Source organism: Sus scrofa, chromosome X, assembly GCF_054392235.1.
Source record: "Sus scrofa isolate SSC_HxYL_T2T_F1_AM1 chromosome X, Sscrofa_HxYL_maternal_Yorkshire_Landrace_v2.0, whole genome shotgun sequence".
In the NCBI taxonomy this organism is placed as follows: domain Eukaryota; kingdom Metazoa; phylum Chordata; class Mammalia; order Artiodactyla; family Suidae; genus Sus; species Sus scrofa.
In genome coordinates, this window is record NC_139401.1 from 46950001 (window position 1) to 46976354 (window position 26354).

General features: G+C 53.8%; 2 protein-coding genes across 33 annotated transcripts in view; one reads left to right on the forward strand and one right to left on the reverse strand.

Moving 5' to 3' along the window:
• Positions 1 to 11146, reverse strand: part of FOXP3 (forkhead box P3) — a 25507-nt gene extending 14361 nt beyond the window's left edge. The window contains exons 1-5 of one of the 24 annotated variants that reach the window (XM_085006391.1): positions 9494 to 9887; positions 6584 to 7255; positions 6438 to 6474; positions 5635 to 6292; positions 4453 to 4554 (exon numbers count right to left, since the gene is read on the reverse strand). Coding sequence is in view for 11 of the 24 variants with exons in the window: in XM_085006378.1 (XP_084862504.1) it covers positions 4453 to 4554; positions 5569 to 5615 (149 nt within the window). In the remaining 13 variants the exon portion in view is untranslated. 24 annotated transcript variants of the gene reach the window in all.
• On the forward strand, positions 9886 to 26354 carry PPP1R3F (protein phosphatase 1 regulatory subunit 3F). 9 transcript variants are annotated; one of them, XM_085007908.1, is made up of 4 exons: positions 9886 to 10018; positions 21951 to 22006; positions 22230 to 22312; positions 24583 to 26354. In XM_085007908.1, the coding sequence occupies exons 2-4, from the start codon at positions 21973 to 21975 to the stop codon at positions 25864 to 25866; spliced, it is 1401 nt and encodes a 466-aa protein (XP_084864034.1). In that variant the 5' UTR covers positions 9886 to 10018; positions 21951 to 21972; the 3' UTR covers positions 25867 to 26354. The 9 variants fall into 9 exon arrangements, with proteins under 9 accessions (XP_084864034.1, XP_084864033.1, XP_003135143.3 ...); XM_085007907.1 differs by having other exon boundaries at positions 9910 to 10018; positions 22233 to 22312; XM_003135095.6 differs by lacking the exon at positions 9886 to 10018 and adding an exon at positions 10097 to 11127.

Genomic DNA, 26354 nt, shown 5'->3' on the forward strand with positions numbered 1-26354 from the left:
GGTGTCCAAACTCCTTGGTACTTCCCAAAGGTCGGGAGGCTCACTACCTCATAGTGCCTCCTGCCTGCCAGGCCTGGAATTGCAGCAAGCCTCCTCTCAGCCTCCCAAGTTCTATGGGAGCAGAAGAGCCAGAGTCGCTGGCTCTTGCTCTCCCCAGCCCAGGGCCAGGCTGTGACACTATTTAATTGTAACCCTCCTCAGGCTCGTATGTAAACTAGGACGATAATAGTACCCATCTTCCAAAGTTAAAGTGCATGTCCCTGCAGGGCCTCCAGCTCCCTGTCCAATCTGGTTCCCAGCCTCACAGCCACTCTGCCAGAGATGGGGGCGGGGGGGTGGGGGGAGGAAGGGGATGCCGAGGCCAGCGCACCTTGGGCTTAGGGCCTCATGGCAGGAAAAGGCCAAGGCCCTGGCTTTTGCCAGTAAAGAGCTCAGCACCAGACTTTCTGGGGGGACCCCTCCTGGGGTGGAGGTTCCCAGGGACCAGGGCCAACTCTGAGGACAGGGCTGAGCTCTGTCCACAGCCAGATCCACACAGAAACTGACTGATTTGTGTCCCTCCAGTATCACCACCCTCTAGCCACGAGGCCTCCTGACCCAGGGGGGCCCTGGGACCACCCCCCCTCCCCCCACCACCAACTTAGCTCTCGTGAGGCCGGCCCCCACCATGACCATGAAGGCCCAACTTGTGACAAGGCAGAAGGGGGAACAGCAGCAGCTGAGAGGCAGCCCAGAGAAGCCCCCCCCTTGCCCCCATCATGGGGGCCAGGGGGTAAACTGAGGGCCACAGTCAGGGGAAGACAGACAGAGCCGGAGAGTCCCGAGATCTGAGCTGGGATCTCAATGCTGCCATTGCATCTCTGGGAGGGCTTCAGAGGTGCCCCTACCCTGCCCATGCCCAGGCCTCAATCTGCCCCTCTGCACGTGGGGAAGGGGAGTGGCGCGGGGTAGATGAAGAGCCGGGGCCTGGCTAGGGGGACAGGGATTCAGAGAGAGAGAAACGGAGATCGGAGATCGACAGATAGACCTAAGCAAAGAGACCCAGGGAACCGGAGCTACAGGGAGAGAAGGGGGAAACGTAAGGGGGATGGAGAGAGATGCCCAAGAGAGACACTCAAGAGAGAGGATGCTGAGCGAAGGAGAGACAGCGAGGAGGGGGAAGCAACGCAGAGGAGCGGGAAGTCAGAGAGAGAGAGAGAAACAACACAGGGAGATGGGGAGAGACCTGGTTGGTGGGGGGGAGAGGGAGAGAGAAAGGAGGGGGAGCGGGAGGGGGAAAGAAAGAGAGAGAGGGACAGAGAAGGAGCGAGAGAAGGAGAGAGAGGGAGAGAATGTGATGCTCCAAATAAGAACAGTTGGTGGTCTCTGGCTGGAGAGGCTGATGCAGCCTGAAATAATGAGGAATAACAGAGGGCGAGATGGCAGGGCCTTTGGGCCTGTGCTGTACTGTATTGTGGAGCAATAATCAGCAAAGTGGTATCCCCGCTGGCACCCCCACAACCCCACCGCCCCGCCAAGAACAGACACTGAACTATATGGGAAAAGAATCTGAAAAAGAATGGATGTGTGTATACGTGTTACTGAATCACTTTTTTTTTTTTTTGTCTTTTTTGCCATTTCTTGGGACGCTCCTGCAGCATATGGAGGTTCCCAGGCTAGGGGTCGAATCGGAGCGGTAGCCACCGGCCTGCACCACAGCCACAGCAATGCCAGATCTGAGCCGCGTCTGCAACCTACACCACAGTTCCCGGCAACGCCGGATCCTTCACCCACTGAGCAAGGCCAGGGATCGCGAACCCGCCACCTCATGATTCCTCATTGGATTTGTTAACCACTGAGCCATGACGGGAACTCCCTGAATCACTTTTCTATACAGCAGAAAGGATCACGTTTAAAAATGAGAAAAAAAAGAAAAAGAGAGAAAGAAAGAAAGAAAGAAAGAAAGAAAGAAAGAAAGAAAGAAAGAAAGAAAGAAAGAACGAACGAACAGACACAGAGGAACAGAACAGAAGAGAAAAGCTCAAATACAGACCAGTCTCTAGAGGGCCTCGAGTTTGTGATGAATGTGGCATTTCAGCCCAGGGGATGCTGGGGGATAGAGTAACACAAGTTTCTGGGATAATTAAGGGGAAAAGTGAGTTAATGACTGATCAGTCCATTTTCCCGCCAACCCCTCCCTGCCCAGTTTGAAACGGCATCGTCATCACACAGCCTTACATGAGTTCTATATCTATGAAAGAGATAAATAATAATATCTGATATTGATCTTGGGTTTATTGTACATGAAGCATTGAACAAGGTTGATAGATTTAATCCTCACAGCCACCCTTTGAGGTTGGTACTATTATAACCATCATGGTAACACATGAGGAAATGGAGGTGCAGAGAGGTTAAATGCCTGGCCAGAAATCACACAGATTGCTGGGGGGGGGGGAGGCTGGGTTTGTCCCAGACAGTCTGGCTCCAGTACCCACACTCTTCACCTCTAGAGTAAGTGGAAAAAATGAAGCCATAAAGGAGAATAGAAGCCAACAGAGGTGAACATTTATCTCATTTTCAAGTGGGAAAAGACTTTCGAAGCACAAAACCAGAGACAGTAACCACAGAAGAAAAAACTAACCTCCTTGACACTAGAAAAACATCACAAGCATCACAAAACAGCATCGATAAATAGGAAAACACCTTCAGCAAATGATGAATTGGGAGAAAATATTTGCTATATACCTATGGCTGATGGATGGTCAGTATCTTTTATATAAAGAGCTGGGACAAATCAATCAATTAAAACGATGACCCCCTATTAGGACTAAGGACGTGACCAGGTAACTTAAAAAAAGAAATGAAAAAAGCACAAATGGTCAACAAATAGGATAAGTAATCAAAAGATGCAAATTTCAACAACATGGTACTATTTTTCTTACCTGCTATGTTGAGAAAGGATTAAAAAATGATAACACCCACCCACGGTTAGCTTGAGCAGAGGGAGCATAAAACAGGACGACCTTTTGGAAGGACAATTTGCACAGAGGGTCAGAGACCTTAAAAAGGTACAAACCCTTTGCCCTAGCCACTCCACTGGGAGCAATCCAAGAAACTAATCAGGGATGGTTAGGGGGAAAAAACTAGAAACAACCCAAATGCCCCCAAATCAGCACTTGGTCGAACCAGTCGTGGTTCATACTGATGTGAGGACAGTCTGGACAGTTATGGAAGGGTCCCATGTTGAAACACTTTTTGGTGATCTACAAAAATGCTCCTATTCATTGACTAAAGCAGAAAAAAAACCCAATAGTTGGGTAGATGGCATGATTCTCATTTGGTTAAAAAAATACTAACAGTCAGGAGATGCAAACGATTACATTTAGAATGAATAAACAACCAGGTCCTACTGTATAGCACTGGGAACTATCTCCGATCTCCTGAGATAGAACATGATGGAAAAGTAATATAAAATATAACTAATAAAATCAATAATATATATATATATATATATGACTGAGTCACTTTGCTGTATAGCAGAAATTGGCACAACACTGTCAATCAACTACACTTTCATAAAAAATAAAATACGAACAGTTAACAGTCCGCGAACACCTGCTAAGCCTGCAGAGACGAGGTCACCGCAGCCCTGAATGGCCTACTCTGTTCCTGGACTGGATCCTGGCCACACACACACACACACACACACGGTCCTGGGGGTAGCTAAACCAGGTTGACAGAGGCATGAAGGGCCCCCCAGGAGGGAGACCCTCCTGCAGTGCAAGCAGGAGTTCAAGTTAAGTGTTCAGCTCAACCCGCCAGCCCACAGTCCTCCTTCCGTGGGGCAAACAGAATTGATGCTCATTCTTATAAAATGTAAATGTCCTCCTTGATGTTACAAAACTCGCTGTTATTAAGCGACAGCTGTACACAGCTCTTTGCTGGGTGCTGGGGGGTGGTGGGGGGGGGGGATAGGCAGGCAGGGGGAAGGCAAGATGAAATGAACCAGCAGGAAAGGTGGTGGGAGAGATGAGGAAAGGGGACAGACAGGAGTGTGGTCAGGAGACAGCGACAGGGAAGATGGTCAGAGCCAGAGAAAAAGAGGGATGGAGAGGCTGCGTGCCAGGGAGACACAGAAAGAGAGGGGCAGAGAAGCACGAAAACAGCGAGACAGAGCGGGAGGGGAGCTCTCTCCAGAAAGAGGCGAGCCGGAGAGATGAGAGAGAGAGAGAGAGAGGAGTTGAAAGTTCCAGTTACACCTGGACGGTGTTTCAAGTTGGTCAAAGCGCTGCAATGCCTAAAGACGGGCAGTTGATATAGTTTAAAAAAATCCTACCCATCCGCACATCGATCCATTGATTTATCTTTGCCCTGTGCCCCAGCAAAGATTAAGAACTTGACCCGTCGGTCTTCTGGCATTTGTTATTACGATTATTACTGTAAAAAAAACCAAAAAAAACCAAAAAACCTTACCTGACCGGGACCGAGGTAGTTGCGTGCTGTCCTGACTGTCCTGGGAGGGCCCTTGATCCCCCAGTGCCTACCTCACTGTCGCCTCTTCCGCTGGACCCGCATCTGGTGGGGGAGAGCAGGGACACTCACCTTGGTGAAGTGGACTGACAGAAAAGGATCAGCCTGGCTTGTGGGAAACTGTCACATATCAAAAACAACTTTGCTTTTATACCGAGAAGAAAAACCACGGTGTGGAAGCCACAGACCTCTCTCTCTCTTCTAATAATCCAAATTTTTTTTTCGATGAGTGTGTATGCTGATAATCACAGGGTTGGGGGGGGGGTTCTCATAGCTTTCCTCTCTCTCTCTCTCTCTCGCTCGCTCGCTCTCTCGCTCTGTTTCTCCTCTTCTTGATTATGAGACTTAAACGGAAATTTTGAAATTTTGGGTTTTTTCTTTGCCCTTTACGAGTCATCTGAAAATATGATTTCTTCCCCTCACTACCGAGGTGAGAGGTATCAATGAGATAACAGAGCTCATGAGAAACCACAGGTTTTTAAACAAAAGTGTGTAGAGTTAGAAAAAAAAGAAAAGAAAAGAAAATGAGGGGGAAGAACTCTAATAAATCACAGGGGCGTCCTGGGCAGGCAGAGACGCCGCTCTGTAGAGTGAGAAGATATTGGAGAGTCTTGAAGATATTGAAAAGGAAGAGTGTAATGGGTGCGTGGGAAACATCAGGGAAAGAATGGAATAGGGCTGGGTTTCCTGGGGCTTTGCTTCTGGTCCAGGCCTCAGTTTCCCCATAGGGGGAATTGATGAGGTCATCACATTTTTACTACCCAGGGATGGGGAGCCCTGGACACGGTTGCAACCCATCTTCTCACAGAGGCTAAGGGGCATGGAAGTTACTTCATGGAGGAAAAAAGCAGGGGGTCCCTCCCCAACCCCACCTCCCCCCGCTGCCAACAATTCACAGAATCCAAGAGTCTGAGAATCGCTGGCTCTCAGAAGCCACTGAACATCACTGAAGGAACAAGGGGCAAAGAGTCTTGCCTCATGACATCTTAGGACCGGAGGGCTCTGACTCAGAGGCCACCCTATAGGGAAGATCCTAACCAGGCCCCAGGATGGACGCACCCATCCTCACAAAGCTCTGAGGCCCGTTGAGACCCCAACCTTCTCATGGCCCGTTGGGGCCCCAACCTGCTCGCGCTCAGAGACACCACTGCCTGATGCTTCTGAGGCCCTTGGCCTTTGCCGTTTTCTGCTTTGAAAACTTCCGGTTTCTAAGGATTTCGGATTCCAAATCTCCTCCATCGTCCCCACAGCGGACACTTCTCTCGAATCGTCCACGTGCCAGACACAGCGCCGAAAACGCTTCTCACAGCCGATCTTGTTCAATCCTCACCACGGCCCTCGGAGATCCATCTTGTCATCATGGCCCTTGGACAGAGGGCGAAAAAGGGGGGACGAAACAGTCAGGCAACTGCTCCCAGATCACAGAGCTGGCAGAGGGGGGCCCTGCGTCCCAGGGGTGCTGGGCTCTGGAACCCTCAGGTTTCGTTGAGCACAAGGGTCTCAAATTTTACATTAGAAGCTGCAGAGACCGGGAGGGTCTGCAATTTGGAGATTCTTCTGGAGGCTGGAAGGTTGCAGGGTGTCCAAGATTTGGCGGCTGCCTTTCTTCACTTCAGCGGGGACCCCCTCCAATCAGTGGTCAACAGAGGAGATGGGCCCCTAGGGGCTTCTCCTGATAAGCCGTGGCTGGGACTCTCAGCCTCAGGCTCTCCAGCGCCCTACATGGCCCAGGGTTCCGTCCTCCAATGTCCACTCCAATTCCTCTGCAAGACCAGCTTCAGGCCTGGGAAAGAGAAATTGGAAAGAGCTTTTTATTCACATGGTGTAAACCTAATGGCCAAGACCTGCTCCTTTGCCTCTCCACCCCCCACACACAACCTCCCAAATCCTCAAAAGAAGGAGAACCTCTTTCCTCAACTCAGACTCACCTTTTTGGAAAAGCCCAGAGGGGGCCTGGTGGCCTGACTTTGTGAAGACAAGAAAAAAAAAAAAAGTGAATAGAAAAAAAAAAAAAGACCTTCAAAAAATCAGCTAACAACAACAATAAAAAAAAAAAAAAACCAACCCTCCCTACCATTAGTTCAAAACAAGACTTTCACTGGTTGAGGCTTCTGAGTTGGTGGGACATGTCTGAGACCCAAGGATGTCCTGTGTGTGCCTGGCAGCCAGGGGAGGCACCAGTGAGATGAGGTCTCAGGTTGGAGGCCTGTAGGGACCCAGCATTCAGTAGGGGCTTAATAGATGGCATGTGGCATGGGGTTGGGAGCAAGAGAGGGGAGGAGGTGGACTTTAGGGATGTCCCCGAGGCTACTTAATAACCCCTTGCTCCCCGTAGACTTGGGTCTGAATGTTGCCGACACATCCCGGGTTACCATAAACCAGGCCACTTCCAGAACTCATTCCTTGTCCCCAGCGCTGTTCCCTCCTGAGAGAGGGGGGCTGTTTTTCTCTTTCAGGGTCCGAGGTGTGGTCTGTGTCCTTGCCAAACCATCTCTCCCTTACTGCCACTCCCTCCAATGACAGGTGGCCAGAGAAGGCGGAGGATGGCTGAGGGAGCGTGGTGGCCCAAAGAGTCCCAGCCAGGAGGCCACTGGAGAGGGACCCGGCGTGGTGGAAGGGTGATGCGGACACTGCTGAGAGCCAGGACCCTTGCAGAGTGAGGGTTGATGGGTCAGGTGGGCAGAGAGGGGGCAGCAGTCACCACTTCCTCTCTGCACTGGACTATGCTGTCTCCCATGGGAGGTTCCTAGGGAGGAGGGGGTTGGATTAAACAGAGAGATCGGCGAACGTCCCCTGAGAAGGGGGCCTTTGACAGAGACCTGAAGGAAGGAGCCATGCAGATTCTCTGAGTAATTCCAGAGGCAAGAGCCAGCTCAAAGATCCTGATGTGGGAGTGCAACTGACCTGCTCAAGGTCTACTAAAGAGGTCAGTGTGGTTAGAGTGGCGTCAGGCAAGAGGAGGAGGGGTAGGAGGCGAGGTCAGAGAGTAGGCTGGGGAGCGGTCAACCAGGCAGGACCTTGTTTAGCCCATGGTAAGGACTTTGGATTTTACCCTGAGTGAGCAGGAGGCCAGAGGAAGGTTGTGAGCAGAGGAGAGGCGTGAATTGTCTTAAGGATTTCACAGCATCCCTCTGATGGAGTGTAGAATGGACCATAGGAGTGAGGATGGAAGCATGGAGACCAGTGAAAGGGAGGCTACTGGAATAGTCCTGGTGATTGATGGAGAGGGTATATTTGGGAAATATATTGAATGGAGAGCTGACAGGATTTTTTTTTTTTTATGGCTATGGGTGTAGCATATGGAAGTTCCCGGGTCAGGATAGAACCCGAACCTCCCAGGCGACCCCAGTCAGATTATTAACCCACTGTGCCACAACAGGAACTCAAAGCTTTTTTTTTTTTTTTTCCTTTTTCTTTTTAGGGCCGCACCTGTGGCATATGGAAGTTCCCAGGCTAGGGGTCGAATCAGAGCTACAGCAGCTGGCCTACGCCACAGCCACAGCAATGCGTGATTGAAGCCTCGGCTGCGAACTACACCACAGCTCACAGCAAGGCTGGATCCTTAACCCACTGAGCCAGGCTAGGGATGGAACCCGCATCCTCATGGATACTAGCTGGATTCGCTTCTGCTCAGCCATGACGGGAACTCCATATGTTTTTTTTTTTTTTTCTTTTTTTTTTTTAATGGTTGACAGGATTTGTTGAAGGATGAGAGTCTTGGGGCCAGACCAGGACATGGACAATGCCCTAACTCTGGGCAGGAAGGAGTCCCTGGACTACTTACCAGCTTGAACTTTTAGGAGTGAAAACAATAAAGTTCTATCTTGTTTAAGCTCACATTATTTTGTGGGTTCTCCCTGCCTCCTGCTATTTGCAACTATACATAATTGGTTCCTGACCCATGACCCCATTCTGGACACTGAGACCTGAGAAGAGGAGCCCACTGGCGGAAGTGCCTCCTTTCTAGGGATGCTGTGAGTCAGAGCCTTGCATACAGTAGGTGTTTAGAAAATAACCCAGGATGGAGGAGGGAATATATGAATGGCCATGTTCCTACAGGAGGTGGGATCTCGAAGGCAGAGTGGAAAAAGAGAGTGAGAGGACATGAGGAAGCAGAAGGAGTAGCACTCTTAGGAGAGGGAGCAGTAGGAACAGAGACTGGAGACAGAAAGATGGGCGGTGAGGCCACTGTCGGCTATGGCGTTTGAGTCAGGCAAGAATGACAGGGATTTGATCTGTGATAGTCAATGTCTGCCAACATGGCCAACCAACTCCCGGCTGCATACAGTCACGCTCAGAGTTAGAAAAAGCTAATTTTCAAAAAAAAAAAAAAAACAAAAAAAAACCCCAAAACCTCAATCTCTCCTTCATTCAACAATGGTGCCAAATCCTGGAGAACACTGAGAATGATAATCAGGGGCATTCTCGGCTAGTGGTACTGCCCAAGCTAAGGTTCGGAGGTGGGCAGGGGAGAACCAGCAACTGTGACCGCAAAGTCCGTTTTGCTTTCTTGATCTCACACTAGGGTACGGTCTAGGTTCTTGGGGGCTCTCGGCATTCACAGCCCTGGGGCAAAAGGGAGTGGTCATGGAGGGTTAAGGAGAAGGTAAAACCATCCACGAGAGGTACACTTTTCCTAAAGGCTGCCTGCACTCTACGGTTCTGTAGCCCGACCACCCTACAACCTAGACTACCTACGCACCATCCTCTCCTCCGGCCTCCTTATTGGCTGCTCATCCTCTCCTTCACACCACCTACAACACCCTCGTTGGCTCTGCTCTTTGCCGTCCCACCTCCGGATCCTTCGGTCCCGCTATGCTTTCTAGCTTTGGTATTGGTTCACCCCGTTCCAGCACCCTTTGACGTCTCAACAGTCTTCACTCTGGCTCCTCCATTGGCTAACCGCCATCTCTCTTTCCTGCTCCCGCCTTCGCCGCCTACCCATTGGCTTTCCCCCTTCAGTCCCGCCTCCCGGGCAACTCACACACCGCCTCTCGGTCACTTCTAGTCTCCGCAGTGGCTAGTTCAGCCCTGGCACCGCCCCTTGAAGGCGTAGTGCACATTCACAGGACTCCTCATTGGCTCGCTGCAGCCATTAGCGTCATCTCTTCCGTACGCCACAGGCGCGCGACTCCCCATTGGCTCTTCGCTGTCTCTAGCTTCCATCCCACCACCTACGCAACCCACGGATCTCCTGCTTTTCTGGTCTCTCCGTTCGCTTCCGCTGCCCCCCATCGCCTGAAACCATTCCATTTTCCCCGGCGCCCATACACCGCTCCCGCTTCCCTATTATCTGTCCTACGACTGCTCTCTTCATCCCGGACCCCGCCCCCCCATTCAGGCCTCCCCATTGATTCCCCGATCATCCCGCCTCCTACACCGCCCACTCTCGGGCATCCCCATTGGCTGCGCGCTTCCCCTGCACGCGCTTCACCGCCTACGTCACGCGTGCGCGGCTCCTCATTGGCTCTCCGCTACACCTGTCTTCGTCTCGCCGCCTACGCCCCCCGTGAGTCGTACCCCCCCGCGCTGGCCTTCCCATTGGCTGCTCGCCCCTTCAGGCCCTGCCCCCGCCGGTCCCGCCGCCGGTGCCGTCGGTGCCGCCGCCGCCGCCGATATGGCGCGCACGGCCCCTGTGGAGCCCCCGCTGCGGCATCCCGCGCCCCCCTCGCCGGCCGCGGGCGAGCCCCGCACCTCAGTCGAGGTAGCGGTGGCCCCGCGGCGGGTGCTGTTCGCCGATGAGGCCCTGGGGCTGCCGCTGGCGCAGCTGCGCCGCTACCGGCCGTGGGGCGGGCCCGGGGCGGGCAAGATGGCGGCGGCGGCCGGGCAAGATGGCGACGGCGGCGGGGCTGACGAGGACGACGATGGCGAGGATGGGGATGAAGGGGAGGAGGAAGAGGAGGCTTGCCCCGAGCCCTCGCCGCTGTGCCCCGTCCCCGCTGGCGGGGGGTTTTACCTGGTGCCCACATTTTCGCTGCCGCCCGCGTCAGGCCGTCTGGAGCGCTTGGGGCGCGTCATGGTGGAGCTGGAGGCTCTGTTGCCGCCTCCCGGAGCGGTCCCCGGGGGTGCCGGGGTGTGGGTGCCCGGGGGGCGCCCGCCCGTGCTGCGCGGGTTGGTCCGCGTGCTGAACCGCTCCTTCGAGAAGGCGGTGCACGTGCGGGCCTCACACGACGGCTGGGCTTCCTTCTGCGACCACCCAGCGCGCTACGTCCCGCGCAGCCCGCCATGGGCAGGAACGGGAGGACCAGGAGCAGGAGATCCCATCCTGGATCTGGCCCTTGGCCTGGGCCCCGGCCAGGCGTCCGCCTCCTCGCCCGACGACGGCGGCCGCACCGACCGCTTTGCCTTCCAGCTGCCCTTTGCTGAGGGCGCGGGCGATGGGGCGCGCCTGGACTTCGTGGTGCGCTATGAGACCCCCGAGGGCACTTTCTGGGCCAACAACCACGGCCGCAACTACACAGTCCTGCTCCGGATTGCACCCGCTCCCACACCCACTGATGCCGAAGGGCTGCCCCAGCAGCAGCAGCTGCAGCAGCCGGAGCCACAGCCCGAGTGCCAGGGTCCCGTGGAGGCTGAGGCCAGGCAGCTGAAGAGCTGCATGAAGCCGATGAGGCGCAGGTAATGTCTGCCAGCGCCACCTCCGCCAACGCAGGGCTGTGTCTAGGATGGAGGACAAGCAGTCTGGCCCAGGAACCCCTCAGGCTTGCTCACCAGGACTGGGAGGAGGGCTCATTCAGTCAGTTAGTCAAAGAGTAATGGAGACCAAACGTGTGCTAGGCTGTGTTTTAATTACCGGGGTTTCATTCATGTATTGAATTCCACTGTAGAGCCCTGAACAAGACAGACATCTTCCCTGCCCTCCAGAATCAACAGGCTTTTATGAGAGACTGGAAAAAAAACAACCAGCAGGCGGATGAGCTACATAGGGATAAGGTTAGCTGCTGAGAGGAAAGGAGAATAGGAATAGTTGGGGAGGCAATAGCTGCTTAAGGCAGGGTGTTGGGGGAGGGCCTTTGAGGAAGTAAGTCCTGGATGCTGATTAGCAGAGTTAATGCTCAGGCGTGGGGGGAGAGTTTGTAGAAAAGGGAACAGGGAGGACTTTCTGAGGAAGTGCTGTTTCAACTGAGCCCTGAATGATGAAGAGGAATAGTTATGCACACATAATGGGAGCAAGGATGTTCTAAGGAGTAAGAATAGCAAGTGCAAAGGTCCTGAGGTGGGAGCAAGCCTGGTGTGAGTGAAGGGTAGTGTGTTGGAGCGGAGAGAACTGCAGTGAGAATGCTGGTGTGGACCAAGGGCCTTGCCTATGAGGCAGGGAATCTGATCTCCATTTGACAGCACAGGAAGCCAGGGTTCTAGAGGGAGAAACTGGTTGAGGAAGCGATGGCGCCTGGCTTTTCCAATTCGGCCATGTCTGACCTTGAGGCCTGTGCACTCTTTTTACTGTTTTTGCTCTTATCTGGTCTGTTAGCTTCTGTGGAGTTGAGGGGCTGAGCCCCTGCTCTCACGGGGAAGCTGTGGCTCTGGCTGAGGCAGAACCAGACGGGCCTGGCCTGGAAGCTCCTGACCTTTGTTTTTGCTATACCACCTGTGACCATTCAGGGCCTGGGAGGAGGAAGCAGTTAGCCCTGGAAGGCCCTGATAACAAGATTCTCCTAGGTTTTTCTCTCTCCAGCCATGGGTTCTTCAAGAGTAGCGGCTAGGCCCTGATTTGCTGGGGAGATCACCTCAGTCTAACGTGGGCTAAGTAGATTCTCCATGCGTTTGCGGGAAGTGCAGACATTTCCCTTTTCCGGGGAGGACTGGAAACGAGAATGAGAAAGGTGCTTTTTGAATCTTGGATATGCTCGATCAGAAGCCTATGGCTCCAGCAAGGTGTCTGCGATCCTGGCAAGGCCTCGGGCTGTGAGTGGTTCTGAAAGGTCGAGCTTGGAGCAGGTGGGCAGATGTGCCTGGGTCAGTGAGCAGGCAGACAAGTACCCATCTGCCAACCTGTGACCCCCCCACCGTAACTTGGGACTTCGTCTGAGCAGGGCAGGCAGCATGGCTTTCCTTGCAGCGCGGATTCTGACATCAGAGTGCCGGGGTTCAAATCCCACTCCTGGCGGCTGCGGGTCTTGTGACCTTGGCCGACTCATTTAACCGCACTGTGCCTCAGTACTCTCATCTGTAAAGCAGATGATAATTGCACCTGCTTCACGGGAGATGCGTCAAAGCATTCCTAACCGAGCCTGGCTCTCAGTCGTGCCGTATAGGTGTTTGTATCAATACTTAGGGACTCACCCATAGTTCCTTGGATTCTCCTCCCAAGCTCTGCTCTGCCCACCCCCAGCTGTGTAGCTTTGCCTCAGTTTCTTCATCCCTAAGCCTCAGCCTTCTCATCGGCTAAAGGGAAATGACAGTCACTTTGTGTGCTTGGATTGGACGTAGCAAGCGTGGGGAAGGTAACCGAAGCATGGTGGTAGCTTCGAGAGATTAACCGTGGCCAGCAGTTAATGATCTCTGTGTCGAGAGCTTCAAGTGTGTTCTCTCCCGAGTCGTGCTGTGCATGCCATGTGGTGGAGGTGCTATGATGATGCCCATTTGATGATAGAGGGGGACACCGAGGTAGAAGTGAGCCAGCTTGTTCACGTACACTCAGCCAGTGAGTGACGGGACCAGGGAGGAGGCAGTAGGGACTTAAAAAAAAAAAAAAAACCCCAAGCAAACCCCAAACACTACTGTTCCCCTTGAAGGCCTGCTAGGATTCAGGGCAAACTTCCTGTCGCTCCTGGTATTCCCATGTTCCCAGCATGTCTTGCTTTCCTTTTCCACTTCGCGATCTGAAGTGTGAAGCTCGGTGGATTTTTACGTGTACGCCCGTGCGAAACCAGCACCCAGATCAAGGTATCAAGCTGTGGCAGGGGCCCCAGAATCGCCTTCATTTCCGTCACTTTTCCCGAGTCGTCATCCCAGCTGGCTGTCGTGGGAGCCCTGTCTGTAAGACGCGACAGTTTGAGTAACAAGAGTTCGGTCATTTTAGAGTGTGAAAGGAAAGGAACAGAGAAATCAAAAGCTTGCAGGGCCAAGGTGGGTGGAGAGGGTGTTTTTCTTTTAAAATACATGCGTGGTTTTAAGGAGAAATTGAAGCAGCCCGTTCAGACAATTGTTTTGGTATCTGGCCCCAGGTCTGTGGTTCCTAACATGACTTGTGATATTATTTTAAGTGGGCAGATGGCTTTTTGATAGCTTCTTTATCTTGATCTCAGCTCTTGCAAAGGGGAGGCTGATGCTCATTGCAAGATCAGCGGTAAGATTTGCTTTGTAGGTCGGTGGCTTTCTTGGCGAGTACATTTCAACTTATTATTGTTTCAAAACCTGCATGCTGCCGGTGACATGGAGCGCTGTTGAAGAACAGCCTGCTCCCTGCCACCCAGCCCTCTTGGGCCACGGTGGAGGACCTCAGGGGGTAGCCTCAAGCCTGTGGGAGCCCTGTCGCAGAGGGCTTCCCATTCAGGAAGCGTTGGCTTGCAGGCCCACCGTGCACCGGGCGCAGCCACGTCAGGTCAGGGCACGGGGGACGTCTGTGCCAGCCATTGGGGAGGCAGCGAAATGGCTGCATTCCTGGAGTGGCTGGACCAGGCTTTTGAAAACCCTGAGGCTTAGAGATGATCCATCAACAAGCATTTATTGAGGGCCTCCTATGTGCTGGGCACAGCACTAGGTTCAAACAGTTTTGCTGCAGACTGGCGCTGAGCCGCCCAAGGGCTGGTGGTGGAACTGGGTGGGTGGGGCAGGTGAGGAGGGCTTGCTGTACCAGACCCGGCAGAGGCCTGGCCGAGCATTTGCATGCACAGTCTCATCGAACGAATCCTTTCAGCGTTCCCTGTTGAGATAGATGGTTTTGCTCCCTCTTTTCTGGATGAGCACACGGAGGCTCCCAGAGTCCCAAAATCCCAGGGCTGGTGTGGGGAGGAGCCCCTCAGGTTCTGCCTTGGCTTAACACCCTTGGACCGTGTCCTCTTCCTCTTAAAAATAAAGACCAGGAAAGCCTCAGCCCGGCCTTCAAGCACCCCACCCCACCCCCGCCGCCCTCTCCCCTCTTCTGGCCTCCCAGGCTGCTGTTCTCACCTCCCGCCATCCTCTGCTTTCTGAGTATCCATCGCCACGGTCTTTCCAAGGTGCTTTGCCCCTTCCTGCCTTAGGGCCTTTGTCCTTGCTGTTTCCCTCACCAGGAATGTTGGTCCTGGGCCCCCTAGCAGGCTCCTCATTTTGATCCTTCAGCTAAGAGGGCTTCCTCCTGGAAGCCTGTCCACCCCTACCTCCTCAGGCCCTGTTTAAACGTTTGGTACTGTTTCTATTTTGTTTTGTTTTGTTTTGTTTTGTTTTTAAATAGCACCAAGTAGTCAAGCTGGCAAGCCCTGTTAGAGAATGGCATATAGCAGAGCAGATGCACATTGCCACAAATCCAGGACCATTTTCCACCCTGCTTGGCAGTCCTACTGTATTATTCTGATCCACTCTTGTCTCCTCCCTGAGGTGACTCTTTCAAATGTTCTTTGCCTTCAGACTTCCTGCTTTCAGAAAAACAAGTAGAAACAAACCATAAGAATGGAACTCCCCAGCCCTTGTAGCCCCCAAGCCTGCAAACCGGGATTTCCCTCTCTTGTGTTACAGGGGAGGAGGGGGCCCTCTTCCTCCCTCAGGCCAGTCCCCCCCACTTGTGCTCCGGGTTCCATTTTCCTGCCACTGGCTCTAGAACCTGATGTCATCAGTTGCCCTTTCTCTCCTGGCAGCTTTTCACTGCCCTCCTTGCCTGAGGCTCTCTGTTGGCCTTTCTAGATGCCAGCATCTCTGCTATCTTAAAAGTCTGTCCTCTGACCCCACCTCTGTCCCCACTGCTCCTTGCCCGCACCCAGGCACCCTCCTCCCCTTCATGGCCAGCCCCTCTCTCAAGAACTGCCTACACTTTATCTGCATTCTCTCCTGCCCCCTGCATCTGCCAGATTCCAGAGGTGGCTTTTTCGTGTTCTTCTTGAAGCGGTCGAGCAGCCCTACTTCAAACACATTCTTCCCTTGCCTTGGGACCACCCTCTGCTGCTTTTCCTCTGAACTCTCTGGCCCTTCTCTTCCTCCCGGCTCTTTCCTTCAGCCTCACCTTTACAAACTCAGTGTCTCCACTTGGCTGATGTCCCAAAGATGCCTCACAAGGTCCCTCATTCGAGATGAAATCTATCACCTCCCCCAAAGAGCCCTGAGCAGCCTCTCCCTGACCTCTCCCTTGCTCCTTGCCCCTCTAAGCATCCTAAGCCCTCGCTGACCCGGGAGTCAAGGCCAGGGCCCCTTGTTCTAGGACCTTCTTTCTTTTTCCGAAGGCCCTGACCTGTCTGTAGTTAGGCCTTCATCGGGGGATTGTTGGCCGACCCTCTCTGCCCTGCTAGACTGTAAGCTCCGTGAGGGGTAGGGACACGGTCTGCTTTTGTTCACTGCTGTACTCCCGCAGGGCCTGCTGCGGTGCCTGGCACTTAACAGGTGCTCAATAAATGTTTGTTGAAAGAATGAGTGTGAGTATCTTTTTTTTTTGATGTCTTCCTCCACCCGAAACTGGAAGTTTCCTAGTCGAGTTTGCTCCCCATTGTGTCTCCAGGGTGTGTCCCTGAGCTGATGCACAGTCCGGCCTCAGGGACTTTCAGGTGTGCCTGTAGCCGAATGGCTGGGGACCCAGTTTGCTCTCCGAGTTGGCAGTCTTTGGGAAAATCAGAACCACCAAAGTCGAAACAGGATGGGCCAGGGATCATCTTAGTTGGCTGGAGAGTGAGGATTTTAGTGTGCCGGTGAGCCTCTTTTACTCCACAGGAAACTGGTAGGGCATCATGGTCAAGAAAGTGGGCCTGAGGCCACATGTTATGAAAGTGGCAGAGCCGGAATCTGAGCCAGGTGGTCCCGCTCTGGTGGCCGGGTTCTCAACTGCTGTGCCGGGCTGGGTGATGTGTCTTTACCAGCCGGGCGGTGCTGGGCAAGTTGCTTTCCTTTTCAGAGCCTCAGTTTCCCTCAGTGGGAATTTGGAGGGGAGGATTGGGTTAAGCACCTTGGACAGGTGATTTTTCACATAGTGCCTCAACCCACCCAACAGCTCCCTGTGGTAGGTATGACTCTTCTACCCTCTTCACAGATGCGGAAACTGAGGCACAGAGAGGTTAAGTCACTTGCTGCAGGTCCCACAGCTGGCAGGTGGCAGAGCTGGGGTTATTTAAAACTACACACCATGACCCTTTATTGAGATGTGAAATCAATTTACTGGGTTCCAACAACCATTAACAAAAATAGCCTAGGATAAAATCAGAGCGCATCACAACATGTAGCAAAGGTAAGTGTTGTTTCATTCAAGGAACAACCGGTTTTCAGTGTGTGTGTGTGTGTGTGTGTGTGTGTGTGTGTGTGGTTATACCTATATGGGGGTATGCTGGGTTATGTAAAATGTATTTCTTATGGTGGGTCACGGCCAAGTGAACCAAGTCATTGCTGTAACAGAAGCTCTTGGCACCAAAAACTGCTCAGCCCCTCCACCCTGCTGGATTGTCCGAAAGTTCCAGAGCCGACACTGACAGACTAGCTGGGGAAGGCAGAGCCGTGCCCCATAGAACTTGGTGACATTCACAGCCTCCTTCAGAGCCTGTTCTGCTTTTGGTGTTTTTAAGGCCGCACCCACGGCATCTGGAGGTTCCCAGGCTAGGGGTCCCATCAGAGGTACAGCTGCCAGCCACAGCCACAGCCACGCGGGATCCAAGCCGAGTCTGCGACCTACACCACAGCTCACGGCAACATTGGATTCTTAACCCACTGAGCGAGGCCGGGGATCAAACCCGCGTCCTCACGGATGCTAGTCAGGTTCGTTAAGCGCGGAGCCACGATGGGAACTCCCAAGACCTGTTCTTTACAGAAAGCAGAGGGCTCGGGGTAACTGGGATTCCGAGTATCTCGGGCAAGTTTCTGAAGCCACCTGTCCCCTTGGAGAGTCAGCATTATCTTGAGGCTGACTGCACGGGAGCTGGGGTCGGCTAAGTTTCCCTTGGGTTTCAGTGCATGACCCACTTTGGGCTGGCCAGGTTCTTTGAAAACATGAGTGTTGGGGGTGCTCTCAGAGGACTTGGGCGGTGGCGGCGTTGGCGGTGGTGGCAGTGATGAGACGGCTCTGAAAGTCTGCTTTGCTCTTCTGCACAGGGGGTTGTCAGCCCTGGCTGGCTCGCTTGCTCTCTGACTGTGGCGATTCACTTTTTTGGTGCTGTCTCAGCTGGCCTTGGCTGCAGCCCACGGCACCACTTTCTGAAATCTCATTCCCCCTGGTCTCCCCAGGTGCTGTCTTGAGGTCAGAGGCCACTGAGTTTCCTGGTGGCAGGAGGACTTTTCATGCCCAGGAGACAGGCATGCAGGCCTGACCCAGCCCCCTCTAGGTTACGCTGCCTTGAGTAGTTCTCACCAAGGATGTGTGCCCCCGATGCCCCCTGGTCTGTGTGCCCCCGCCTGTGAATGCCCACTGCCCTTGAGGCGGTACCACGTGGCGGGTGTGGGGTTGGTGCCAAAAAAGCAGGTTTCTTTCTCGAAAATTAGCAAGCATGCTGGAGGTACAGTTTTGTTCTTAATCTCCTCCCTCCCCATTTTTCTAAGAACCCCTCTTCTCTGTTACTGATTAGTGAGTCAGTAGACATTTGTACTCCATTTCTTTCACTATCCTCCTTTTGATTAAAGTCATAGTTGCCTCCGAATATTTACCGTGAAAGACAGTTCAAGGATATTTAGTTTTTTTTTTTTTTCTTTGTGTTTTTTTCAGCCCACGGTTTCGAACACGGTGTTTAAAATGGAGCCCTCTTTGGAGTTCCCTGGTGGCTCAGCGGGTTAAGGATCCGGCGTTGTACCTACTGTGGCGTGGGTCCCATCCCTGGCCTGGGGAACTTGCACATGCTACAGGCTCGGCCAAAGGGGGGAAAAAAAATGGAACCCTCTTTGGATGTTATCAGTGTGGTATGTAGTTAGTAGGTTTAGACACGGTTCCTTGAGCCTCAGTTTCTGCACTTGTAAAAGAAAGCGTGTTGCTTTGAAGGATAGATGTGAAGGGTCTCATACGACTTGGTGTATCAATGAGAAGGGCCCACAGTGGAGGAAGTGAACAATAGATGCTTATTGGTGCCTCCTGCTTCTGTCTCTCTTGCCTTCAGAGGTAGGGAGAGTGACCTGCGATCTTCTGCTGACTTCATGGATCTTGGGATTGGCTAGATTGCTTGACCTGATTTTTTAATGTTCCCCCTCTTCTCACCTTCCCCGGCTGTGGAAGAAGAGATGTTCTGAAGGCTGAGGGATTTGTTTTGTATTCGTTTTTCTTCTCTCTCTCATCTTCCTTCGCGTGGACGGTGGAGTTCTTCTCCTGCGGATTGGCTGCATCCTGAGTTCCCCCCTCTTTTCTCTCATGTACCTGCAGGACTCTGGAGTGGCTATTGTTTTGTTGGCATTTTTTTGTTGTTTTGTTTTTTTATTTTTAGAGTGGCTTTTAGAAGCCTGGTTGTCATGCACATGCTTCGGACCAGATAGCAGGGAAAGGCTTGCCTAGGCCTGTCCTGGAAGGCGGACTGCCTTTCTTTCTGTTTGTGTGTGTCTTCTTGAGGATGCTTGCTGTGGACGATCCTAGGGAGTTCCCTGGCAGCTCTGTGGGTTAAGGATCCAGCGTTGCTGCTGCTGAGATTCTGGTTACTGCGGTGGCACAGGTTTGATCCCTGGCCTGGGAATTTCTGCATGCTGTGGGTGCAGCCAAAAAAAAAAAAAAAAAAAAAAAAAAAAAAAAAAAAACCACACACACTTAGGAAGATGACATTTTCTTTAAGGAAGGACTCCACCAGTAAAAGAAGTCAGCAAAAATTGTGTTGGGTCACGAATCCAAAGACCTGGATTTTCCACCCACTCAGGGACTGGTGCAGGATGAACTCAGTTTGCTCCAGATCCCCCTTTGTCATCTGTAATGTGTAGGAGTTGATGGCTGGGCTCCTGGAGTCACCCACTCCCTGCCCTGGAGTCTTCTGATTAAAATACCTCTGGGGGCGGAGGGGGGGGAATGTGTGAACCCTAGTCTGTGGAGAAAGACAGCCGGTCCCTTCTGGAGCTCTCAGCCTCTGGATCCATGTACATGGTTCAAGCTTCCTCCCCAAGGGGGCTGATAAGAAGCAGTTCGTGCCACCTCCTTCTGCGTCTGGTGTTCTCTCAGTTCCAGGTCTCATGCCGCCAGGGAAGCAGGGAGTGACTCTGAGGGCAAAAGGCAGGTCCAAAGGGAAACTCGAATGAAGGTGGAGGCAGGGGTCTTGTCCATTACCGCTGCCTCCTTCTATGGACTCTGGCAAGGCTTGGCGATGGGGCTGCGGGATGACCCCCCCCAACCCACCCCCATAGCCTCCCTCCTCCAAGAAGCCGCAGTTTGTTGGTTGAGGGCACAGACTGGGGAACCGAAAGGCCTAGGTTTCACTCTTCGCTGCATGACCTCGAGCTATTGACTCGGCTTCCGTTTCACCATCTGTAGGATGAGGATAATTACCCTGCCTACTTGAGAAGAGCCAGAGCACCACTCTCGGGGGGTTCTCGCAAGGATGAAGTGAATCTCTGTGAAGCTCTGCCGTGAAACGGCACAGTAAGCACTACATATGCAGGTCAGCTAGTGGTCTGTTTCTGTAGGTCATGGTGATGGTAGCTGATGATGTGGGGTTTTTTTGTTTTTGTTTTTTTATTTTATTTTATTTTATTTTATTTTATTTTGCCATTTCTTGGGCCGCTCCCGCGGCATATGGAGGTTCCCAGACTAGGAGTCGAATCGGAGCTGCAGCTGCCGGCCTCCACCACAGCCACAGCAACGCGGGATCCGAGCCGCATCTGCAACCTACACCACAGCTCATGGCAAGGCTGGATCCCCAACCCACGGAGCAAGGCCAGGGATCGAACCCGCAACCTCATGGTTCCTAGTCGGATTCGTTAACCACTGCGCCACAACGGGAACTCCTGATGATGTGTTTTCCAAAACAGCGCAGCTGCTTCCAGAAAGGTCCACACCCTCTTGTTCCTTCCCAGGAAGAAGGAGGTCCGGGCTCTTGCCTCAGGGCTTCTCAGGTCCCCACACACCATTTTTAGCTAGTGGTTCCCATGGCTCCAGGATCCTCGTGACCTCCCCTGCTGGCAGGGACTGGCTGAAATACCTTTGGTTTCTGCCACTCAGACCTTGGGGTCTGACTTGCCTGGCGAAGGAGGGAAAAGACCACCAAATACCTATGGTCGATGCAGCCCCTGCTCTGAGCCGGGTCCTGGGGTCTGGCTTGAGGTCCCCATTTCCCTTGGCTGCCCTGTGCTTGGTGTACACATCCTAGCTCCCCTGTGCTCCATTTTAAGGTGAGGAGGGTGAGGCCCACGGAGGTTAAGTGGCCTGCCAGGCTGATACGGTGACAGGGGGAGGAATTGGCCGAGGGACCTAGGCCTCTGTGACCTCAGGTTACTGCCTTTCCTGCTCACCTCCTTCCCGAGCTCTGGTTGCTTCCTCCCCCTGCCCCCTTTCTTTTGTCTTTTTAGAGCCACATATGGAGGTTCCCTTGGCACATGGAGGTTCCCAGCCTGGGGGTCTCATCATAGCTACAGCCGCCAGCATTCGCCACCACAGCCACAGCCTGGCAGGATCCCAGCCGCATCTGCGACCTACACCACAGCTCCCGGCAATGCCGGATCCTTCACCCACTGAGCGAGAGGCCAGGGATTGAACCTGCGTCCTCACGGATGCTAGTCAGATTCGTTTCCACTGCACCATGACGGGAACTCCCCTTCCTCCCCTTTGATGCTCCCTGTGTCCCTCCCTTGCCCTTGCCTGGAAAAGATGCTTTCCTCCCCGGCCAGAAATATACCCTAAAGACATGATCCGAAAAGATCATTAAGGCCATGCCCAGCGATGTCTGCTGACGTCCGCTGTGCGAGCGCAAGCCGAAGGAAACAAACCTAGCTGCCCAGTAGGAGGGGAAGGGCTGTGTACACTCTGGGGAGCCCACGTGATCGGAGCAGTGTGCAGGCATTTCGGAGGTTCGCTAAAGTACATAATGAGTCGTCGTCGTCTTACTGTTAAATGGCCAAAGCCAGCTGCAAAATTACGCCTGCAGCATCTAAACGATTCATAGAATGTGTGGAATGAAAATTTCCAAAATGGTAATGGTGGTTGCCTCTGGCTGGTGCGTGACTTTTCTCCCGCTTCTTTATGCTTTCCCGTATTCTTGTCCGTTTTCTACGATGAGCACGTAGGATTAGAGGGTAGGAAGAGGCAGCAGGCCACAGAAGAGAAAAACAGCAGCTGTCAGGTGAGGGTGGGCCCACAGCGAGGCTCAGAAGGTGCCGGTAGGTGGTAGAACCGGCCTTGCAGAGCATCAGATCCACGCATTCTCTCCTCCACCCCACAGGCCTCACGAGGAAGAGCTGAGGATGAAGAGTGCGGAAGATAATGCCCCTGCTGTGGGTAAGCAACTGGCAGGCTGTGGGAGCTTTAGCTTTTCCGTCCCCATTTCTTTCTTCCTCCTCTTTTCTTTCCCCCCCAAATTAAGAGGCGCCCTCTGCCTTAGGCTCTGTCCCGGAAAGCCTCAGGGGTAAATCTGCCAATTGGCCAGGAGAGTCTGTTTCCTTAACCCACCCAGACCTGTTTCTACACCTGCCTCGCCCCAATGGTGTCCTCTTCTTTCCAGCAGAGCGTCCCGATGTCCAGGAGTCACTGGGTCCCCTGGTGGCGCCCACACCTCTCCGTCCGTGGCCCCAAATGACACTCCAGGTAAGCAGGCCCTGGCAGCCTCGGAATGGACAGCCCGATGGGAGGCCGGGGAGTGAGGGCTGACTTGCTCTGGGTCTACCCTAGGTTGGAGGGAGGGCCCCCAAATCAGAGCCTGGTGGCAGAGGGGTAGAATGCAGTTATTCCACCCACCCCCTCCACCCTCACCCCCCGCCCCAGGCGTATAGAAATGTCATCTGTTAGTTTAGCAAATCTTTTTTTGTTGTTGTTTTTTTGCCATTTCTTGGGCGGCTCCCGAGGCATATGGAGGTTCCCAGGCTAGGGGTCGAATTGGAGCTGTAGCCACCGGCCTACGCCAGAGCCACAGCAACGCGGGATCCGAGCCGTGCCTGCAACCTACACCACAGCTCATGGCAACACTGGATCCTTAACCCACTGAGCAAGGCCAGGGATTGAACCTGCAACCTCATGGTTCTTAGTTGAATTCGTTAACCACTGTGCCACGACGGGAACTCCAAGTTTGGCAAATCTTTCTTGAGTGCCTGCTCTTTGCCAAGCACTGTTAGGGACACCAGTAATACAGTCATGACCAAAACACACTATCTTCATGGGACTGACTTACGTTTTAATGGCGTGAGATGTAAGTAGTTAAAATAGATCGTGTTTTGGGTGATGATGCATGCTAAGAAAAAAAATAAAGGGCTAGGGAGAGGGAGTGGGGGGGTGCGGGTGTTGGGGGGAGAGGGGAGCATTTGCAACTTCAGATCGGGTGGCCAGGGAAGGCCTGAGTGGTCAGTGAGCTTTGAGCAAACATTGAGGAAGGTACAGTAGCGAAGCACCTGGATAACTAGGGGGAGAACATCTCAGGCAAGTGCACAGTCCCCGAGGTGGGGCCGTGGCTAATGTGTGTGGGGGACAGGGAGGAGCAGGGCGAGTGAGGGTGGGCCAAAGGAGGTGAGGTGGGGGCAGCGGCGAGGCAGCCTGTGCGGGGCCTCCTGGGCCATGGAGAGGACTCTGGCTTTTACTCTGAGTGACAGGGGGATGGCAGGGGGGTCATGAGCAGAGGCAGGCCATCATCTGACTTAGGACTTAACAGACTCCCTCTGGCTGCCTCGAGAAAGAGACTGCAGGGTTGAGGGCGGAAGCTGGGGGACCCTGAGGAGGAAGCTACTGCAGTGGTCCAGGCGAGCGAAGCCAGGGCTGGCAGGGGAGAGAGAGTCTAGAGATGTGTGTGTGTGTGAGTGTGTGTGTGTGTGTGTGTGTGTGTACTTTCCCTCCCCTAAACCTGGAAACAGTCATTTATTTCAGGAATCCTGATTCCTTCTAGTGGAGAATAGTATTTGGAAACCCAGATCTGGGTGCTAGGTGTGCTTGTTGCTATCAGATTGGTCGTCGTTTCTGGGCCTTGTCAAGAGAGCTAGGAAATAAATGTTTTTAAAAGAGAAAATATGTGAATTCCTATTGATAGTCTGGATATGTTTTGGAGATCAACCAACAGTATTTACTCAGAGTCATTCACCAAATACTGGTGCCCACTGAATTCCTCGACTTTATGACCTGCAGGAAGCCCTCTCTTATTGTTTTTTTTTTTTTTTTTTTTTTTTTTTTGTCGTTTTAGGGCCGCACCCGCGGCACATGGAGGTTCCCAGGCTAGGGGTCTAATCGGAGCTATAGCTGCGGGCCTACACCACAGCCACAGCAATGCCAGATCTGAGTCGCATCTGTGACCTACACCACGGCTCACGGCAACTCTGGATTGTTAACCCACTGATCGAGGCCAGGGATCGAACCCGCAACCTCATGGTTCCTAGTTGGATTCGTTAACCACTGCGCCACGACGGGAACTCCCCCCCCCTTTATTGTTTTTATTTTTTAAATTTTCTTTCAATTTTTATTGTTTTGGCTGCCCTCGAGCATGTGGAGTTCCCGGGCCAGGGATCAGATCTGAACTGCAGCTGCAGCAATGCCGGATCCTTAACCCACTGTGCGGGGCCAGGGGTCCAACCTGTATTCCATTGCTCTGCAGACACCCCTGATCCCAGTGCACCACCATGGGAACTCCGGGAAGCCCCCTTTGATTTCAGCTAATTTTGTTATTTTCGTACAGACATCATCTTGGGAGTGAAGAGAATGCCAGACCTCCCTTTAAGGAGTTTTCACCTGGGGGGCTGGGTGTGGGCCGCCCCCAGTTCTCACCGTCTGCCCCCAGTTCTCACGCTCTCTGCTTGTCCCATCCCCTCTTCTGCTTCATTCATTCCCTTCCCTTTCTCCCTCCCACTGCCCCCCCCCCGCACCCCACCCCCTGGCTCCAGGTTTCTGAAGTTACAGTGACTGGCAAACCCCCCGAGGAAGGCGATGCCCGCAGAAGCAGTCCGCCTGTGGCTTTCACAGAGGCGCCCCCGGCACCGGCCATCAGGATTCCCCTCTCATCCTCTCTCTGTGGCCTGGGAGGCTCTCCCAGGGACCAGGCCTCGGGGCCCGATGCAAGTGAGGGGGCTGCCGGGCCACTCCTGGAACCCAGCCAGCGAAAGGTGGAGGCCACGTGGGAAGTATCGAGCGAGAATGGCCGGGGCCGAAAGGACCCCATGGTGGGAGCTGTTGTGGATGAGCCCCCCGGGGGTCTGGAGGTTGTGAGCGGGTTGGAGGAGCCGCTTGGCGAGGACACCATTGACCAGGAGCTGGAGCAGCTCTACCTGTCCCACCTGAGCCGCCTGCGCGCCGCCGTGGCCGCTGGTGGGGCGGGAGGTGGCGGGGAGGGCCCCACAGATGGGGGATTGTCCCCCAGCCATCCCCTGGGCATGCTCACAGACCGTGACCTGATCTTGAAGTGGCCTGGCCCCGAGCGGGCCCTGAACAGTGCCCTGGCTGAGGAGATTACACTGCACTACGCCCGGCTGGGGCGTGGCGTAGAGCTCATCAAAGACACTGAGGACCCCGATGAGGAGGGGGAGGGGGAAGAGGGGCTCTCCATCATACCCTCCAGCCCAGAAGGGGACACCCCCAAGGAATCGCCTCCGGAAATCGTCTCTGGGGCCCGTTCTGTGGTAGCCGGTATAGGAGATGTGTGGCTCCCGTGGGCAGAGGGCTCGGGGTGTGCCAGCCCTGGCGTTCTGGGGGTAGAGGGTCAGTTCACCGGGGCGCCAGAGGAGGGGACAGGCAAGGACTCTGGCTCTTCGCGTGTGAGTAGGGTGACAGTTGGGGTAACTGGGACCCCAGGAGGGATGGAGCTTACCACTGAGTTGGCCGACAGCTCGGCTCCTGTATCTGGCAAGGAGCCAGCCTCTCCAGTCCTGCAGGGGCCACATCTCCCCCTTCCTGGTCCCTTGGGGGCCGAAGTCCGTCCTTCCAGCCTGGCGGGGCCCCAGGTGAGCTCTGGGGATGCAGAGGGTTCAGGCCCAAGCCTTGAGCCCCCCAAGAGGTCTCCTGCCCTAGCAGCCCCCGCAGAGAGTGTGTGCATATTGCCTCCCCAGCTCCGGGGGCCCTTGACCCAGACGCTGGGGGTCCTGGCTGGGCTGGTGGTGGTCCCTATGGCTCTGAACAGTGGTATGTCCCTCCTGGTGCTTGCGCTGTGCCTCTCTCTGGCCTGGTTCTCGTAGGAGCAGCTTGTGAGACCAGCAATAACAGGCTTCTCCCTCTCTGGGGTCTGGGGAGGGGCAGCCCCTGCACCCCCACCCCCACCCCGCCCAGAGGGTTCAGATAGGATGTGTGTACAGTGAAGGGTCCTTTGCTTCTGAGACTGCTCGACCGGAGAGAGGCCTTCCTGTCCCTGAGCTCTCGTCGGCCCGGGGCTCCCTGCCGAGATACCAGGGGAGAGAGACAAGGCACGAGCGGATGGTGCAAGTGAGAACTTTCCGAATGGAACTAGGCATGTCCTCCCTTCCCACCCCCGCCCCCCAAGCCTGTATTTATTTTTGTATAATTCTCTGGATGAGGGAGAGTGGTCATGAGCTGGTCTTGGGGCACAATTACCCAGAGATATATTTATTAACAGCCAACCTGTGCAACCTGCTGGAGCTTTATTTTTAATTTAATTTATATAGAGTACCTATTATTATATGCCACAATAGAGCTCTATGACAAACCA

What these genes read in the sequence shown, in the direction of transcription:
- PPP1R3F (XM_003135095.6), top strand. Translation starts at nt 10,127, where the DNA reads ATGGCGCGCACGGCCCCTGTGGAGCCCCCGCTGCGGCATCCCGCGCCC. An exon ending in ATGAAGCCGATGAGGCGCAG is followed by an intron (nt 11,128 to 21,950) that starts GTAATGTCTGCC and finishes TCCACCCCACAG; the next exon opens with GCCTCACGAGGAAGAGCTGA. An exon ending in AGATAATGCCCCTGCTGTGG is followed by an intron (nt 22,007 to 22,229) that starts GTAAGCAACTGG and finishes TCTTCTTTCCAG; the next exon opens with CAGAGCGTCCCGATGTCCAG.